Here is an 18,757-nt window from a genome sequence, read left to right on the forward strand (position 1 = left end):
AATCTGGGAGAAAATTTCAAAATGATCTACATATACTGAGAGTTTGGGGAGGACTTTGTAGGTTAGGAACATGAACTTGAGTGACTGCAAACAGACACTTACTGAAGTCTGCTTACTAACTGACTTGAGTGCTGCAGTGTGAGGGGAAAAGCATCACACTGTACAGGAGCTCCTTTTAGTGTCTCTGTAGGTTGGATGTGAAAGAGCTCTTGGGCAGTTAAATCTCACAGAAAGCCTGTAGCCATCAGCTCTGCTCTCATCCCTTTGTGGTGAGCACCATTGAGCACGCTGGGTGGCTTTCCCAGTCCTCTTGCTCCAGCTCCCAGGCTTGTCCAGCCACATACAGGTTGTTCCTCCTGTGCACTGGAGGAGGCATGTGTGTATTTGTTCCTGAGGAGGGACAAGTGACACACTTACTGAAAACAGATCAATGAAGAGTTGTCACTAGGTCTCAATGTTCAGAAATTGCCCCTCTAAGCAGGACCAGCTGAGAGGTATTTAATTCTTTCACTTCTGCAATGTCCAGCTGAAGTGCTCTATGAGGACCTGTTAATTTATGCCTCACATCTTAATTGGAATGACCTGGAAAGAATAATTCCTGTACAAATTCATCAATGTTAAATAAGGATAGAGAGTCAAGAAGGAATCTGAAAATGTTAGATTCTTTTTCCAGGAGATATGTTATCTAACGGGAAGAAAAATGTACTCTGCTAAAACAGAAGATTGCATGCAGGGCTTTCATTTCCAGCTATTGTTAAAATGTGTGTTTGAAAGCTGGGAACCCTGTGGCCAACAGTGAGCTGGAATGAGTTGAAAACAGGAGAATGGACGTGCTTTACAAAGAACAATGTTAAATCCGTGCTAATAGCAGAGTGAGAGAGGAGACTGTGCTGGAGGATGCAGAAAGGCCCTGAAGGAACAGAGATGAGCACACCAGATCTATTGCAGGATAGCTGCAGAGTGAGTGTCCCAGGGCAGTCTTCTGTAAGAACATATCTGGAATTCCTTCAGTTTGGGAGTAGCCCCTCCAGAGTACTAAATAACTCAGTGTAGAGTCATCCTAGACCCCTCAGTGAGGACTCTGTGCTGTTTAAAAGAAAAACGAGCTCTTAGGAGGCCGAAGGATGGTTGGAGTGCAAAGGGGTGAAAAGAGTTGGCAGTCATGTGCTGGTCATCTGCTTGCTTCAGTGTTGGAGGGAAATAAGAAAGTATGACTGGGATAATCAAAAGCATGGAGGAATCTCCTTTGAAGAGAGATGAAAGCGAATGGGACTGTGGTAAAGCTGAGTAAGAGGTGATTTCACAGACATGTATCAAAGGAGGAGTTTGCTAGACAAAGCTGAGCAAGAACTGCTGTTCTTCCTAACCCTCTGCGTGTCTCTCTGTGACATGAACAAGAGGGGAAGAAGTTCCCATAAAAAAATCATTATTATCATCATCTTAATTTAAATCATGTTTCATAATGGAACTTATTGTCCCAGGAAGTAATTTAACAGTTTGGACAGTGACTTGACGCATGTAATTATCAAGCATTACCATTATGTATGACAACAAATTTGCAAGAAAGAGAATTAAACCTTGTGATTCAGAGCTTAAGTTAATCACTGACTTCTGAAGACTGGATGAACCAGAGTGTTTGGGGCCAGAGAGCCTCTGTCCATCACTAGCTCCACAGGGGCACATGCTACCTTGAAACCACGGTGCATCCCATGGCTGGTGCAACCCGTAGGCTCCCTGCTCCTGCTGAAGGGCAGCAGCTCCCTTCCATCAGCAAACACACACACGCAAGCTTCCCCCAGTGTGGCATGATGCATCGCAGCTCTCTACCCCTTTCTGTTGCCTAATTCTCCTTGTGGGACAGCTCTAGCCCTGCTAATGTGGCCATAGAATCCCGTACGTAGCCTTCTGTCCCTACACCCTTTCCACAGCTGCCTTCCCACCTGGATCCAGCCTCTCTCCTGCTAATGGGGCAGCACTTCTTGTTCAGTTTTGGTTGAGTTGGTGGCACTGTTAACAGAAACGTGCTGTGCTGGAGAGATGCGTTCTGCTGCTTTGTAAATATTTGTAATGAGCGCGTATCTCCTCGTGGAGGGCTGCACAGAGCAGTCAGGATTGCATAAACACAGCGTGGAGATTTCTGGGCACACATCATGGACGTGAGAGCACAGCCTGCAGATCAGGAGAGTAATCAAAGTACAGGACCTGGGCAGGTTCCTGGAGCCCTGCTGTTGGGGAAGAAACCTTAGGATAGTTATCCCAAGTACTACTGTCTGTGGAGTAGCATGGAAAGGTTTCTCTACTTCTTTGCATAATTCAGGGCAAATTCTGGTCTTGATGAAGCTGGGGGGGTGTGTGTGTCACTCTGGGAGGTCCTACATCCTCTTCCCTTTCCTCACTATGCATTTGGGAAATACGCACTGACTTTTTAACTTTCAAGTACGATAGATGTTGCGTTGCGTGGGGTATGTAATCCCTGCTCTGACATCTGGGCAGGGGCCTGTGAGCTTCATTCCCATCTCCTTATCTCCTGCTCTGCCGCCTCAGGACATGACTGCGGCCTGGGTCATGCTCTGTGAACAAGAAGGCAGCTGAGACAACAACACAATAATCTCCCAGGCAAAGGGGGCTGTAAATTACTGTTTTCCAGACTGATTATGGGGAGAGTGGTTTTAGCATTGCTTGTGGGGGGTGTTTATTAATAACGTCAGAGTTGAGACCTGTACCACTTTTCTTGGGGCTGCTGAGATGCTGAAGCAAGCCCAAAAGACGTGTTGTGCATCACCCCGTACAGGGAAAGGGAAAGTTTTCACATGCATCTGGAGCATAGCTATGGGCTGACAAGTGACTCAACTCAAAAAACCTCAAACTGCTGAAAAGCTCTGTCTTCTGCTTGAGTCAGGTCTCGTGAGAAGGAGGCCCTGGGCTGCTGCTCTAGGAAGCCCAGCTCCTGCCAAGAGCCTTGCTCTGAGAAGTGAGAGCATTTAGGAGATCAACATGTGTGATAAAGAGATTTAGAAAACATGACCTATAGGAAGGGTGGGAGGAATTGCTGCTGTTTAGTCTAGGGGTAATAGAGGGGGTGCAGAGAGCTTGGGGGTTTAAAAATAGGCTCTGTGTTTTGGAAAGCTTTGTGGTGGATGAAGCTCTACAGCCAGGCCATGAAGGAAGGCTCTCCTTAGAGTGGGTCTTGCCAGCATGGTATAGCCACTCTCTGCTGGGGTCAGGGACAGGCAGTGAGCACTGACCTTTCCATTCCTTCTTGTGCTATGTTTCCATATCTCTGTAACAACCTGAAAATGCCTTTCTGTTGAAAACGGGACTTACAGCGCTTTAAAGTGGTGAGCTCTGAAGTTCTTACTGGGTTTCAGGGAGGGGTTAACAGCCCAGAAGCTGAGAGGTACCACCTGCCAAAATAAGTTCCTGTTCTTAAAGCTGGGCACCCCATTGCTCTTCAGAGGGTGAGCAGAGCCCTGCAGATCCACACAGCAGGAGATCACACTCTCTGAAGAAGAGGCCATCTTGGTTTGTTTTCTGCTTTTCTTCTTGAAGCTGCTCATCTGCTGTTGAACGTCAGGTCTTCATAAGGCTGAAAGCTGGGACCACATCTGCTTTCTCTCCCAGCCCTGTTAGTGAGCCAGTGCTCTTAATGCTGTAAAACATGCCCTGATTCCCATTTCTCTGTAACACAGCACGTGGAGGCAGGACCACGCAGCATCCTTTACCTTTGCTCTTGCTCAAGAGCATCCCCCTAGGGAATCTGTATTTACTTTGTAGCTTTGCAGATGCTTGAAGCCTGGGAAATATTTCCCAGTTCTGAAATTTTTGGCAGCAGGATTTGTTTCTCTTTTCTCCCAGTCTGGCGGGGAAACTCCCTCTTTTTGGGCAATAACATAAATGGCTTTTGCCTGTTGTTTACAGCTGATGGGATCTGGTTCTTGGGAAGAGAAACACATCACGAGTTGCTGTGGTGTGGCTAAGTGAGAAAGATGCCGGCTTCCTGCACACCCCAAGCCCTGACCCGTGCCTCCCACCTTTGCCCTGTGGCAGTGGTGGCAGGTGCAGCTCTGCCTAAAGCCAGTGTTTAAACCAGCTGGGGCAGAGGGAGAGAGCAGGGGAGAGGAGAAATAACTGCCCTTGGCCCCTCAGCCCCTCTCCCAGCTGGGTTTCATCCCTGAAGGCACAGAGCACCACAGCCAAGGAATTCCTTCATCTAAGAGAAAGCCCAGGCGTGAATCCATGTGAAGCTCAGAATAAGAGAAAATAATCTGCTTCCCACATGCTCGCAGCCTGATGGCCTCTCTTCCAAGTGTCTCCTTGCTGTCACAGCAGTAGGGGACACAGTGACTCCCCTGCAGCCAGGGTGAGTACACCACTTTGGGGAAGGAGAGTGGTTGAGAGCTGGGCAGCAGCCAGGGAGCAGGCGGTAAAGGATGGTGGATGGAGCTGGAAGGAGAAGGCGGCATGTCATGTATTGCCTCTCACTTGGCCCTGGGCCTGGTCCCTGTCCTGGGGCTGGTTGAGGAACAGCAGCTTCCTCCACTCTGCCTGAGACCTGGAGCCGCCGCACTCCTGCCCCTTCCCCGGGCCTCTCCTGCTGGCTTTCTCCTGCTGCAGGCATCTGGTCTTCTGAGTGTGAAGGACTATTTGGGAGAGTCTGATGCCTGAGGCCTCTCAGATAGCTACAGTCACTTTAAAATGCAAACCAGACAAAATCTGCCTGAGTTTGCTAAAGGCTGAAGCATCCCGTTTGTTTCAGGAGATGCTAATGCTGGTGGTTTTGCTCCTGAGTGAATTTGCCGTCCTGCATGCTGCAGAGAGGAGCCCAGGAGCTGGGGGATGGAGAGCTGCAGGTGGAGCAGCGGGATTTCATTCATCTGGGGGAGAAGGTGTGTCACGGTGATGTGACTTTTCATGCAGGCTAAGGAGTGAATGCAGGTGGAGCGCCTTTCTCTTTAATAAATAGCTAAACCACTCATGCCTTTACTTGAAATCGTAGCTGTGTTTGATGAGCCAGCGCAGCGCAACCTCCCGTGGGCAGCCGGATTTCCCAGGGCTGGGTGCAGCCAAGGGCAAGTGATCACTGGGGCAGGGCATGTCTGCATGCTCCAAGGCTTTGTGCTGGGAGCAGCAGGAAGAACTGGCAGGGAGAGAGGGGACTGGCACCCACAGCAGCATCCGAACAAGTCGGGAATGTGGCTCCGCGCTGCTTGGAGCCGTGGGCTGAACTGTGGGACCAGGGCAGGCAAAATCCCTGCTGGGCCCTGCACCTTCTCCACCAGCATGTGGGAGCACGCTGGAGAAGTGCCACCCGCCTGCCTGTCTCCTCCAGGCTAGAGCCGTCCCCTCAGGCTCTTTGCCCAGCCCAGGCTGTGGGATGTAATTGCTCGTTTGGGAAAATTTTGGAGAATCTGAGCTGTGACTGCGCACAGCGTCTGCTGCCCTTTGAGATCAGGTTGGAGCCCAGGCCGTGCCACCCCAGCATACGTGTCTGAGCACCATTGACAAGGATTTATTACACAACCAACCCTCTCATGTAGCTGCCATAAGGAAATTCCCCAGCATAGCAATAGTGGAAAAACATGTAGTTATAATACTGTAGTGTAATTCAGCTGGTCAAATAAATAACAACCCATGTGGGAACCGAGGGTGATTTTTATTCCGTAATCTTTCTAAAGCAGGATTGTTATTTGAGGCTTCTATTTTTAAGTACTTTTCTCAAGCATCTCCCATGAATTTTTCATTCCTTCTGCGTGCTGCAGCTCAGTTCCTCCTCCAGCAAAACCCTCCATCTTTTCCCCACAGCTCCTGGGGTCAGCCTACCTGATGACTAAACCTTTCAAAGCCTGACCCTGATTCTTATTAGTCATTTCTCAAAAAAATGCAGTATTTTTCCCTAGCAGTGTTGGTTTTGGGTAGGTCTTGTCCTGGTTTGAGACCTCTTGTGCTAAAAGCTTTGAGGCACAGCTTATAGTTTAAAGATGTACTGCCCTTAGGACCTGGTGTCACTCAAGCAATGGCTCTGTCCTAGCAGGATGTGATCCATGGAGGAGGATCAGATCATTAATATTAACTGCCTGCTTCTGCCTGGATTGATGGAATAGTTGAACATGCTCCTGGCAGCTGCGTTGCCTTGGGTCAGGAAAGCCAGGAATGCACAACTGCGGATGTGTCCTACCTGGCGTGAGACCCCTAAACTTGAGAAATCAAGCAGGAACCGGGATCCCAGAAGCATTACACCTGTCTCTACAGGCAGCTCCTGCCTCTCGTCCCCATCCATGCAGGTGCTGTGTGGACAGACACCAGCCTTCCTCACTGGGGTTCTGTGTAATAGTGAAAGGGTTGGAAATTCATAAACACATGGAAAAAACAACTTTCTTTGCCCACATGGTTTTTATACACCACGGAGCCTGCCTAGCACATACAACACCCACGCCTGGGTCTGCCTCAGGGGCTTAACGCCTAAACAAACTCTGCTGCTTGATGACTCCATTCAGTTTAAATTTGTGCCAGTTGCTGGTGCAAATTGTCCAGGGCTTCCTGCCAATGCTTGAATAATGCTGAGGAGAAAGTCTGTCTGGCTAGCAGGAGAAGTCCTGACTTGTCTGCAGGTGGTACCAAGCTCGTGTATATTCCTGCTTCTCGGTGAGGTGTGCTGGCTGCCTTGGGAGGGGGAGAAGGTGCATGAAGGAAAAAGATCTTGCTCCTGAAGAGCCTATGGGCTGGATCCTCATCTGGTAAAAACTGGAGCAACTCCATGGAGAGTGTGATGTGTTGGTGAGGGGTCTGGCTGCCTGTCCTAGCCCCAGGCTCCTGGGAGAGTTGGGAAGGGGGCTGCTGGAGAAAGTCTCATCCCTGCTGCAGAGCTGGTCTGGCCCTTGCATCACCCCAGTCCCTGGGCACCAAGGCCTTTTCCGCTGTGGGTTTGGTCCTTGTCAGCTATGGAGGGGAGAGGGAGCAGTGTTTGGGATGTGGCTTTGTCATCAACTGCTTATGCTTGGCATTATGGTGTTTATAATATTCTGCTGAGCTCCAGGGAGATGTGAGAAGGGTTGGATGCAGTTCGGTGGCAGCAAAAGCTGGGGTCCAGGGTGAACACCCTTACTACAGTGTTTGAATCTACATGGCTGCCGCATGTCCTGCGGTCCCCATAACCAGCCTGTCGGAGGTGTTCCCTGCCGGGCTACGGAGCTCCACGCTGGGCTGTGCTGGGACTTGTTCTGTAGCTGCCCTGATGCCAGGGTGGTGGTGACCAGCTGCAGGTACCTCTCCCTTGAAATCAAGTGTTTGGGGTTTTCAAAGGCTCTCTGCACATTCGGATGTGCCAGGGCTGAGCCAGTGCATCGGGATGAGCGGTACGGTGTCTTTGGGTTTGCAGCATCAGGGCAGAACAGGAGATTGAGGCAAATGTAAAGAATTTGCAGATCTCCATGCTGGGAGGGAGATTGTGTGCTTGAAGGTTCTTTCTGGCTCTGAGCTCTGCCCTGCCAGGTTGGGGGCAGTGCAGGGGTCTGGAGCCAGGCGGGATGCAGTGCAACTGCTCTGGGCAGGCACAGGAAGAGCTTAGACCTTGATGAGCATGGCAGGAGCAAAACCTCCCGTCCAGTGCTGATCCTGGTGGGAAAACTGCCCTGGTGTGACTCCGCACTGACCATTTGCTGACATTACCAGAAATGGTGTAATCCTCCCTTTTGCAAGGGCAGAGGTGGGGGCTGGCCTGGGGCATCCATTGGCCTCTGGTCAGGGCTGGTGGGATGCTGCTGCCCAGATGGAGAGGTGACTGTTTTCCTTCTTGGTCTGCTTCCCCAGCAGGAGCCAACCTTCTGGGTCTGTCCATATAACCTGACTCGTGCTGGTATCAACAGTACCTCTGTATCGCCTGGGCTCAGGGCCACTGTTCCCAGAGCACGCGGCTGCCTTAAATTCACACCAGCCCCCCAGGAGAAAAGCTCCTTTAGCCTGTTCCCCCCAAGGAGAGGGGTGCCACCAACATCCCTTTGCTGGGGACACACCTGTCCTTGTGCAACAGGTCTGTAGTGATGGGACTGGAGCATGGTCCTGGGCTGAGTGTGATGCTCGTGTCTGGTTACTCTGGATTCTTTTGGAAAGGAGGGGATTAGTTTAGCTAAATGGACACTAAAAAATTTTTAAAAGCCCTGAAGAACAAAACCGTTTCTAGAGGGACTAATGTTTCAATAGATGGTTTTATAAATTGCAAACTGTCACACTCCATTCATTATTTTTGGTGACTTTTTTTGTGGCTCAAAACAAACTTTTTTATTTTAATATGTCAGTTAATTAAAAAACTGCTCACATCCTCAAAGTGTTTATTTTCCACTCAATCTCCAATGGTTTCCATTTGCCTAAAATAAGTTTAGGGGTTTTTTTTTTTCTGTATAAAGGAACCAAACCCCAAATCCAGCCCTTCAACACTAATAAACTTGGAGAGATATCAGCCCCCACGCTGCCGGCTTGCTGGAGGTTTGCTGCTGCCAGCACTGGGGCCAGAGCTGGGGAAGGAGTTAAAGGTTTGCATTGGAAGAGCAGCCCAGCTGCCTGCGGAGGCTTAGATCCCGCTCTTTCTTCACCACTGTTTGATGGCTGGGGAAAAGCCAGCTCCAAATTCAAAAGCTACTTTCTAGACCGAGGACAAAGTTACACCCGACTGCCCTGATTCACCCTCTCAGAGAAAACCAGGACGAGCCATCTTTGGGGCCAGGCAGGCTGGTGTTTATTTCTATTTGCAGGTTTGGGGCTTTGCGGTTCCACGACCTGCCTGGTTGTGCTTCCAGACTGGTCACTCTGGGAGCTCCGCTCCCAGCCGGGGGGTGCAGGGGCAGCCCGGGCCCCCGGGTGATGGGCGCTGGTGGGCCAAAGGACAGCTCTGTCCCCTGTGCCCCATCCCTCGGCAGGTGGTTGTGTAGAGGAGGGCTGGCTGCCTCTGCCAGGAGAGAGCTCAGCCCACACTGGGCGGGACTGGGGAGTACTGGGAGCGGTGCCACGGAGGGGTGGGCTGTGGGATCGGGGACGGAGGGAGTGCAGGAGCACAGGGCTGGATGCAACTGAGGTAGGTGCCTACCTTCTTCCTAACTCCTTCTTCTCAGGGCTGATCAGGCCGTGTCCGTGGGTGAGCAGTGCCCAGCTGGGTGAGGGATGCTTCGTGCAGCTCCATCCCTCTGGGCACAAACAGGAGGGGAGGTGGGATGGGAGGGTCGTGGTGGGCTGTTTTACGAAGGCAAGAAGTCGAGCTGTGGCCCGGCTGAGCCTTGCTGTGGCCCACACAGTCGAGGGGGCTGTATCCCAGCGTGGGGCATCGCATCCCCACGGAGCCGGTGGCAGCAGGGTGTGAGAAGCAGAAGCAGCCCGCTCCGCGTCCCCGTCTGGGGCTCGCTCACCGGCAGCTCTGCTGCGGCAGCCTGAAGGGTGTACAGGGGCTGTGGGCATTCGCCGAAGAAAAAGCGGTGGCTTGGGATGTGTTTAAATGTGTCTGTTTCTGCCCCCTCTCCCGCAGAGCCCTCTCACAGCCCAAGCAAGATCACCGCTGGCTGCGAGTGCTGCAGGCGACCGAGCAGCACCTTCCCCAAAAATGATGGAAAACCAAGTGTTTATGTCATTTACGTTCTACAGCACAATCTTGATTTTAAAAATGTATGTTGTTGCCATCATTACGGGACAAGTGAGACTCAGAAAGAAGGTGAGATCGAGTTTCCTTTTCCTTCTCTCTTTCTGGCTTTTTCCTTGGGTTTCTGTGGTTTCTATTTCTTCTTTTATTCCTGTAAAGGCCAACAAAGTTTTCCTGAAGCAAGCTGAGTTTTCTTTGACTTAAGTTGAAAGCAAAATATGTTTCATAGCTGCAGCAGATAAGTATCTCACTTCTCTTTGGCTCTTTCTGTTTGTTTCTACCATCTGTAGCTTGATGTTTATAATTTCTGAATTCTAATCTAAATAGTAATTTTAGATCTAAAATGGCATGCAGGTGAACTGCTTCTGAAAAGGGACTGTTTATAGTTAATTTGCCGTGTCTGGAAGAAAAGGGGGGGGGGGGGAAGGGTTTAAGAAGAAATCATTGCAATGTTCTTTTTTCTTGCAATGTAGCAGAAAGCTTTTGAGCTTTCAGAGACTGAATGGCTATGTGAATGCTCCAGGAGACCAGAAAGTCTTGGGGAATAGTTCTTGGATGCAGGGGAAAATAGAGGGAGGACCATGGAGGACTCTAGCTGCTGTCAGGAGACAGGGTTAACTGGAACTTTTATCACCCACAACCCAAACTGAACTTGTGACAAAACTCAGCTGCCTGTAAAATCTCTTTTAAAGTATTTGAGGTGTTTCTGACTGCATCAGTGGATCAGGAGGGAGAGATTTCTTCAGATAAAATACAAAGAGATATCCCTGTGCTGTAGCATCGTTGTAAATGATGATTTGGCTTTTCCCCTTGTGTTTCTAAATGATGCTCCAGCCCTGGGACAGTCTGGGCTTGTACCATGATTAAAGAAAGCACCAGGGTCCTTTCCAGGCTGCAAAGTGCAGCTGTTGCATGTAACCAGGTCCCTGAAGAACAGCTTCTGAGCATAGGTGGGGAGCTCCTATAAATAATTTTTATTTGTAAGTTTATTAGTGTAGGATCCGATTTCCCTGGGGCTGGTTTCAGTCACATAGTATCACAGTCAAAAAGCCAGCCAGGGAATATTCTTTCTCGGTAGGGTGAACTAATCTGTCAGTCCCGGTTATCTTTTGGATGCCACACTCAGTGTCTGCAAGCTCTGTGCCAGCAGTGAACTCATTTGGTGGTCGGCAAAGTCTCATTTCAATGGGTTTCATGGGGAGAGGTGAACTGGGATCAGGCCGGAGCTTCGTTGAAGCCCCCAGTTTGGAACCTGCACAGCGACCGGCGTTGGGTTTTGCAGAAGATAAGGAAAACCTGTCGGGAGGTGCAGGGTTTAACCCCCAGGACCATGCACATGGAAGTGCAGTTGCTCTTGTGTTTGTGAAGGCTTGTGAGAAACTGCGGGAGGAGGGAATCCCCAGTGGTCTTAAAGATTAAAGGCAAAGCTTCTGCCTGTGAAGTTCCTGGAAACATCATAAGAATGTATATTACGGGGACTCTCTCTTGCAGGCGTTTGCAAACCCCGAGGATGCGCTGCGCAATGGGGGGCTGCAGTACTACCGCGAGGACCCCGACGTGGAGCGGTGCCGCAGGTGAGTACACGGCGGTGCTGGCATGTCCCCTGCACCGCAGGGTGAGCCCTGGCAGCTGCTGGCAAAGAAGCAGTGGGAAGCTAAAGGGCTCATTAATTAAGTAATTACCTAAGTGAGTTGAATGCCTGGAGCTGGGCTGTGGGACCCTGCAGGCTAGAGCAGTTTAATCTTTAATGGGAGCATGGTGTGTGCTGGAGCGAGGACACGTGGAGGGACCCACGTTTGGCTACAGCAGCCCACTCTGACACAATTAAACTCATTCCTAGATGCTCAAAGTCCCACAAGCCCCCGAAGGCTTGTCCCATACCCACATGCAAAGGCTCCTCATGCCCTGCTCTGACAGGACCCCAAATCCCCCCAGATCCCCCTGCACAGGGAACTGTGTGACTGGTCCCAGTGCTGGATGTGGCTGCCCTTTTTGGGGATTTGGGGAGAGGATAGACAGGATTGCAGTAACTTCTGCCTCCCTAATTGGGCAAACTCTGAATCCTCACTGTCTTCTGTGGGGCTCACAGTTCCTCAGAGGTTAGACATGGGGTTGTTCAGCCCTAGGCTTGGTTTGCTGCTCCCCTTAGCAGAAGGAGGTGCCCCGAGTGTTGGGCTGGATCACTGGTGACGTGTAGGAAAGGGGCTGGAGCCGTGCCCCGCTGTGGGTGGGGGACCACAACGCTCACCTCTCACAGCCTGCAAGATTTTCTTTTAAAAAACTAATCTCTGGGCTTCCAGAGGGAGGAGTATGGCAAACAAGCCGTTTCCTTGCTAGGAAAAAGAAAATAATAGTAGTAATAATAATAATAATCTTCTTTTGATTAGTCAGAAAACACAAACTTCCATAAAAATAAATAACCAGAGCTGCATCAAAGACCTGGGGAAGTCTGGGCTCCAACTGTGCAGTTAAAGCACTCAGAGTCAGTCCTTGCTGATCTGTTCACAGCACTGGGGAAGACAGATTAAACCCAAGGTGTTTCCCCTGAACAAGGATGATGCTGGGTTTTCTTCCTGGGTGTTACTGGGAGGGGAGCAGAGCCATGACTGGGCTGCTGGGGTCTGTCCAAGGCAGGGGCAGAGCAGGGGAGAGCAAGTGGCAGTTGGGAGGGAGGTTTCCCCCTTGCCTCCTAGAGAGGCCCCCGGCTGCTCTCAGTTCTTTCTCCTTTCTCCTCCCTTTCTCCCTTTTCTCCCTTTCTCCTCCCCGTTATTCCATTCCCCTGTTGAACCTCTGAGTCCTCGGGGGCCTGTTCATAGGGGGCTGCCACGGGGTGGGGCGGTGGGTGTCCGGCAGCTGCCCCTCTCCCAGCACAGCTGACACCAAAGCAAAGTGCGTTCATCCCCACAGTCCTGGCTGGGCTGTGGGAGGGATTCATGGTGGTACCTGCAGAGGTGATCCTGGCTTGGGAAGGCAAGTGGGACGGACCCTGGGCTGGGAAGGGAAGGGACTGTGGGTGGGAGAGCCTGTCCTTGTGTCTGGGAAGGGGCTGGCTCTGCCCAGGGACCATCTGGCCAGAAGGATCAGAGGGCTTCCCACAGCTCCCCTCCACGCTCCCGGCTTTGGCAGGGAATATGTCTCCTCCGTGTCCAGGCTCTGATCAGCTCATCCCCACCGAGTCCTCCTGGCACCACTGCTACAACAGCAGGACTCATTTTAGTGTCATTTCTATGCCAATTCCTCCATGCTGTCCCAAAATCACACCCAGAGAGCAGCTGAAATAAGGTTTCCAGCAGGATTCTGGCCATGTTCTTCCCCCATTTTCTTGGGGACGTGGCCCTTAAGCTAGGTACTGCTCCCCATGGAGGTGGAAAGAGCAGGTAAGAGAAAGCCCCTTGCTCTCCTGCCAGTTATGGGGATAATAGGGTGCTGAAACCCCCTTTGCTGGGTACAACAGGCTGTGCATCTCCATGCTTCAGCAGAGCTGGGGTTGGAAATGACTTAGGTGCAATATTCACCTGAAGGTGCCGTGGCCCTGCTGAGCCGGTACGTGGGCTGAGCTCTGGCGTGGGAAGGGGGCAGTGAGGGACACTAGCAGGGGCTGATGTGATGTGGTGATGGAAAGCAGCTGCTGGACCCAGAGCCTCTGCTCATGCCCCCATCCCCAGGCATCCCAGCAAGGGGAAGTAGGTCGGGGCAAGCTAGGGGACTGGAGCCCTCCCCCACAGTTCCTGCTCCATTCTCAGAGACTGATCCTGTCTGGGGACAGTCACCCTCCAAAAAAACAGGGCACTTGGTGTTGAGAATTTTCGATGGAGAAGCTTTTGGCAAACCTTGGCCTGAAGAAATCAGTGTTTGGTGAGGCAGTTGTTGAGGCAAACATTGGGACATCTGCACCATAGACTTGACTCCAGGGACAGAAGAGGGGGCTTAAAACACAGCCCACTTTCTTTTCCAAAGTCGGGTTTCAGCCAGGTCTATCCCAGCCTGTGTCTGCAGTAATGAGCTGTGACTGACTGTCCTAAAACTTCCCAGCCACTTCTCATCTTGCACAGAAGAGCAGCACAGGCATCTTGGCCTTTGCTTCAGGGAGAAAATCTCTTACAGTTTTCTCTGGGCTTTGTGAACTTTTAAATGTCCCAGAGCTCAGAAATGGGAAAGCAAGGGTGGTTGTTATTAAGGCTTCATCTCTACGTCTCAAACCTTCAGAGATAGCAGAGAAAAGGCAACTGAGCCTCGTGCCTGGGTCATTCTCCACCCTAGATCCATCCCTACCAACCAGGGCATGACCCGAGGGTCCTGCCATCAAAGCACGGGGCCAGGGCTCTGCTGCAGAAAGCAGCTCTTGCATCGCAGGGGAACGAAAGAAGGAGAGGGGGAGGCGGTGGGAGGGCTAGGACAACCTTGCTGCTTTGGGGACCATTTTCCCTCCCATCAGAGGGTGGAGGGACACAGCCTATGCCTACGGCAGGATCAAACCCTGTTTCGGTAGTGGTGCAGTGCGGGTGGTGGCAGGTGATGTTGTGACACCCGGGCAGGTGCAAGGTTTGGGCCAACACAGCCACAGCAGCCCCTCCAGCCTGACTGCAGTTAAACAGGTGCTGCTGGCACAGCGCAGGGTGCAGGGGCAGCTCAGGGTGCTCCTCCCCAGCCCTCTTTGGATGTACTTACAGAGAGGGGCGAAGCCACGAACCCTCCCATCCTGGGAATTTCTTCTCTGGAAAAACTGCAGTCAGAAAACTGCCTTGTTATTGTGTAACGTTGCCGCATCTGGGGCCTGCCATGCTGGCACCCCACCAGCTTTGAGCTTTTCGCAGCTTCGCGGGGTCTTTGTTTTGCTTTGTTTATTTAAAAGCTCTAACCCTCTAGCTGTCATCTATCACGGTAAAGGCATCCCAGCCACAGAGGGCAAATTTTGGGAGCACAGCATCCTGAGAGAGAGACAGCATCTGCAAAATCCTGCTGTCTGTGTGTGTAGGGGGGATCTGACTCTTTTGGGGGCTGCATCTGCCCCACCTAACAGAGGAGAATGCAAGCAGCACCCAGGGGTGGGCACTCTGGCTAGAAGGGATAGGAGACAGCCTGGTGGGAAGGAGCAACCTTATCTCCTTTTTCAGGGCCCACCGCAACGACATGGAGAACATCTTTCCCTTCCTCTTCCTCGGAGCCATTTACTCCCTGCTGGATCCCAGTCCTGCAGTGGCCAGGATCCACTTCTTCATCTTCTGTGTGGGGCGCATCGTCCACACCATCGCTTACCTCCTGCAGCTGAAGGCGCCCACGCGCTCCGTGGCCTACAGTGTGGCACAGCTGCCCTGCTTCTCCATGGCTCTGCAGATCCTCCTTGCCACCACCCCGTATTGGTAACGCCTGGCAAGAACGGCCAGCCAAACCCCCTCATCCTGATCTCTGCTGGTTTCCCTGGCTGGACCAGGTGGTGCGTGTGCAAGTGTGAGTGTGTGTGTGGGGGCAAGTGGTATGTTGCCAGGGAGGCCACCTGTGCCCCAAGGATGCTCAGTGCAGCCTTGAGAAAGTCCTTGTGCTATTGAAATAGGGCAGGGAAGTCATCAGAGAGAAGGGGCACATCTCCCTGTGGAGTGGGAAGGGGGCGTGGAGGCAGGTTTCTCTTGCTCCTGCTAAGGGTGGGACAGGGAAAGCACCCAGACTAACGACCAAGGAGGGGGTTTGTTGAAGGAAAGATGGTTTTCTGGCCCAACCGCATTTGGAATTGGGAAGGGGAAGATGTGTCCTTTCCCTTGCTCATGAACACCTTGTGAATCAGGAAGGGAAAATCATGAGGGTCCCATGAGGTGTCTTGGTCAGCAGATGTAGGTGATAGCAGAAGATAAAGCAGCCGCCCTCCTCCTGCCCAGCTGTGTGGGTCTGTGGGGAAGGGGTTCCCATAGGTTCCCTCTCCCCTAAGGAGGACAGGAGGCAGGTGCCTGCCAGGCAGCGTAACGTGGAAGTCAAAATCTCAGGGGTGACGTGAAGCCACTGAAGCGTTCAGCGCTCCCAGCGCTGCCTTGTCTCACGCCACGGGACACAGGTCCCTGCCGAGGAGCCTCACTGCAGGCAGGAGCCTGCCTGTCCCAGCAAGGACACCCCATGGCTGGTGTTTGGCAGCTCCCAGCCAGCAGCAGCCGTGGCTTTTCCATCTCAGTCTCGCCGTGGCAAGACACAGAGGGAGGTGCCTGGAGAAGCTGACAGGAATCGCTTACCCTGTAGAGAGCCGGACAGAAAGCTCTGGGACTTCTGGAAAGACTGAGATGCTCACACAAAACAGGGGGCTCGCAGTGTGCAGACAGAGCTTTCTCCCAAGCGCGGTATCTGCGTTCACATGCTGCTGATGCCCGAAAACATGGCATCATGATGCCCAGGGCCACTGACTGAATCTCTCCCCCTCTGTTTGTGGCCTTTCTCTGGCCACAGAACGGCCGTTGCTATTCGGGGAATGTGCCGTGACCGCTTTGGGGGTGTTTTCTTTCAGCTGTTTCCTGCTGTCCACTGCTGCCGAGCCAGGCGCAGCCTGGATTAGTTGGTGTTTGCAGAAAGCTCTGGAAATGAGCAGACTGGCTTTGAGGCACCCCGTGGCAGAATACCGCTGCTCTGTGGTGTCGCCTGAAGGGTGTTATGTTGGAGAGGAGAGACTGGGGCCAGCATATCACAGGGTGACAAACCTTCGCGAGCTCCTCTGCCATGCCACTGTGTCCAAGTGCCAAGGGCTGCTCCAGGCAATGGCATCACGCAGTGGAGCGCCCCTATGGAGGACAAGGCAGGAGAAAGCCTCTGCTCAGTGCCTCCTCCCTCCTCTGAGAGCAACAGAGATTTACTCAGATCACAGCAGGAAACCAGAATGAACAGAAAATAAATTCCCCTTCCACCTGTCCTAAGCACTAAAGCTCTTCCCTTAACCCCTCTGTCCTCAGAGATGCTCTTACAGAGACCTCCCTGAGCGCCTGCCTGCACAAAGCACAGGGTCAAACACCAGCCCAGACCGATGCTCTGACCCAGACCGATGCTCTGAGCTCTTGCCCAGCTTGGGCAGCAGATTCTGTGCCAGTAAGTCCTGCCCCAGCGCAGACGTGGCCTTAGGCCAAGCTGTTTGGTGAGGTTTGGCACAGAGCACTCTGCTCTCTGTGGGGGACACAGAGCCCTCCACATGTGGAAGGTGGGCAGGACTGCAGGTTCAGCAGTTTGCTCTTGGCCACTTCTCATTTACACAGCCTCAACAGATGTCTGGGTAATACATACCCCTCTTAACAAGCCTTTTCTGCCTCACATGGTGCACAAGGTCTCAAACCCCTGTACATTTCTCTGCTGCTGCACATGCATCCTGGTGGCAGGAAGCAAATATTCCCAATAAAAACAAATCATTGTGCGCTGATACATCCTTCCTTCGGGAGCAGCAGATGCAGCTGGGTAGCAGCTGGGTCCAGCCCAGCAGGATGCCTCCCCAGCTGCAAAGTGCTTTACTAAACCCTGCTGCAGAACCCAGAGTGCCCCGGGACTCCTAACGAGACATCCCTTTGCTCTGGACTCACCTGCCCTGCAGAAGAAGCGCTTTTCCAGGTGTGCATTATTTGTGCTGATCCTTTACAGTCAGCAGAGCTGGGGTTTGCAAAGCAGCCTTACTCAGTTTTCTTGGAGTAGCAGGTTGCTATAAAGCTCGGTGTTCACCCAAACCTCTATTCCAGCTTCCCCCAAAGTAAGCTATTTGTCTGAGGGGCTTTGTCGCAGCAAACTCACTTCACACCCTGCCTGTGCTCAGCTGCGTGCTTCTTGCCCTGCAGAGCCATGCTGGTGCTTAAATCCTGGAGGGCTGGGAGAAGTTCAGATAAGATGTGATTTTTCTCATTTCTGTGATAATGATGCAGAGGAGCTGCCTGTATTTTTCAAGCTCAGTAGCCCCCTCTTTTTGCTAGGAGCTTGCTGGGAAGCAAACACCCCAATTCCCCGGATTTCCCCTATTTTCTTAAACTGTTAGTGTTTTGAGAGGTGCTGCCCCACCAGTGTCTGCATTAGCTGTTTGAAATAGACAAAATGGCTCCACTTGGTAGGTTTTTTTTTTCTTCATGCTTTTTGCTTTCAAATAAGAAAGGCAACAGCTTTGTAAAATGGATTCTCTCCAATACATGTTGCTGTGGTTAGAGATGTAGCTGGGACTGAGATTTTTGGCATGGAAAGGAAGAAATGGGGCTGCAGACATCCCCCCCCCCCAACCCCCAGAGCTGCCAGCTCCTTCAGCCTCTTCTAAACTGCCTGTTTGGTGCCTGGGGCAGATGCCCTGCTCAGGGAAGCCAAGGTTACATGCAGAGCTCTGCTTTCTTCTTTTTTATTAAAAAAAAATAAACCCTGCTGTACTGGCTGCAGGGAAAAGCTTGGGAACGTGAACTCTCCTGGCTCCAAAAAAACAAACAGAAAAAGCCCACAAGGCAAACTTCAGAGAGGCCCAACCATTGTGCTTATTTTGAAATGCTGGGGAGGTTTGTGGGAGGCAGGACAGAGCCTGGCTCTTGGCTGCCTGGTCAGCCCAAGCCCCACCAGGGCTCTCCCAGCACCGAGGCGGCTGGAGTCCCTGGCTCTCCCCTGAGCACAGCCCATGGTGTTTGCTGTGTGCAGGGCAAGTGATGAGCTAAAGCATCTCCTGATTTCTCCTAAATAATATCTTGAATCCCAGAGCTCCCAAATTCCTGCCCCAGCATCAGGTTTGGGGAAGGATGTGCCCAGGTTCTCCCGCAGATCCAGGAGAGTGGGGACAGTGGTTGCATCTACCAGGCTCTGGGGTTTGGCGCGTGTGGTGTATGTGCCAAAAATGTGGGTTTCACACCTGGCTCAAACCTGAAATGGCAACACTGAGAAACCCACCTGGGACTGCAGAACAACAGAGTTTGGTAGTTAATATTTAAATATGATTCACACTGCCAGTATATGTCTTCTCTCTGCCCTGCTGAGCCCAAGGTGTCTGGAGGTGGGGGAAAAGCAAGCAGAGACCCAGCACAAGCCACTTCCCCTCCCTCTGCACCCAGACAGTTCAGCCCCAGGATCTCTCCTACCCCTGAGCTTCGGGCTTACCCCTTCCTTACCCGCCTGCTCCACTCCCCGGGTCTCTCCCGTTCATCCAGGCCTTCCCCCTGCTGGGGT

The 18,757-nt window shown here is 52.0% G+C and overlaps 1 protein-coding gene across 1 annotated transcript; it reads left to right on the forward strand.

Moving 5' to 3' along the window:
- The first annotated feature begins 9,004 nt into the window (after window positions 1–9,004).
- On the forward strand, window positions 9,005–18,383 carry PTGES (prostaglandin E synthase). Its single transcript, XM_074924037.1, has 4 exons — window positions 9,005–9,064; window positions 9,509–9,691; window positions 11,111–11,193; window positions 14,734–18,383. The coding sequence occupies exons 2-4, from the start codon at window positions 9,584–9,586 to the stop codon at window positions 14,981–14,983; spliced, it is 441 nt and encodes a 146-aa protein (XP_074780138.1). The 5' UTR covers window positions 9,005–9,064; window positions 9,509–9,583; the 3' UTR covers window positions 14,984–18,383.
- Window positions 18,384–18,757: the final 374 nt, after the last annotated feature.

The sequence above is a fragment of the Athene noctua genome, chromosome 20, assembly GCF_965140245.1.
Source record: "Athene noctua chromosome 20, bAthNoc1.hap1.1, whole genome shotgun sequence".
NCBI lineage: Eukaryota > Metazoa > Chordata > Aves > Strigiformes > Strigidae > Athene > Athene noctua.

Excerpts from the sequence above, each read along its gene's own strand:
- PTGES (XM_074924037.1), top strand. The coding sequence starts at position 9,584 with ATGATGGAAAACCAAGTGTTTATGTCATTTACGTTCTACAGCACAATC. Across the intron at positions 9,692-11,110 it reads AAGTGAGACTCAGAAAGAAG|GCGTTTGCAAACCCCGAGGA; the intron begins GTGAGATCGAGT and ends TCTCTCTTGCAG. Across the intron at positions 11,194-14,733 it reads GACGTGGAGCGGTGCCGCAG|GGCCCACCGCAACGACATGG; the intron begins GTGAGTACACGG and ends CTCCTTTTTCAG.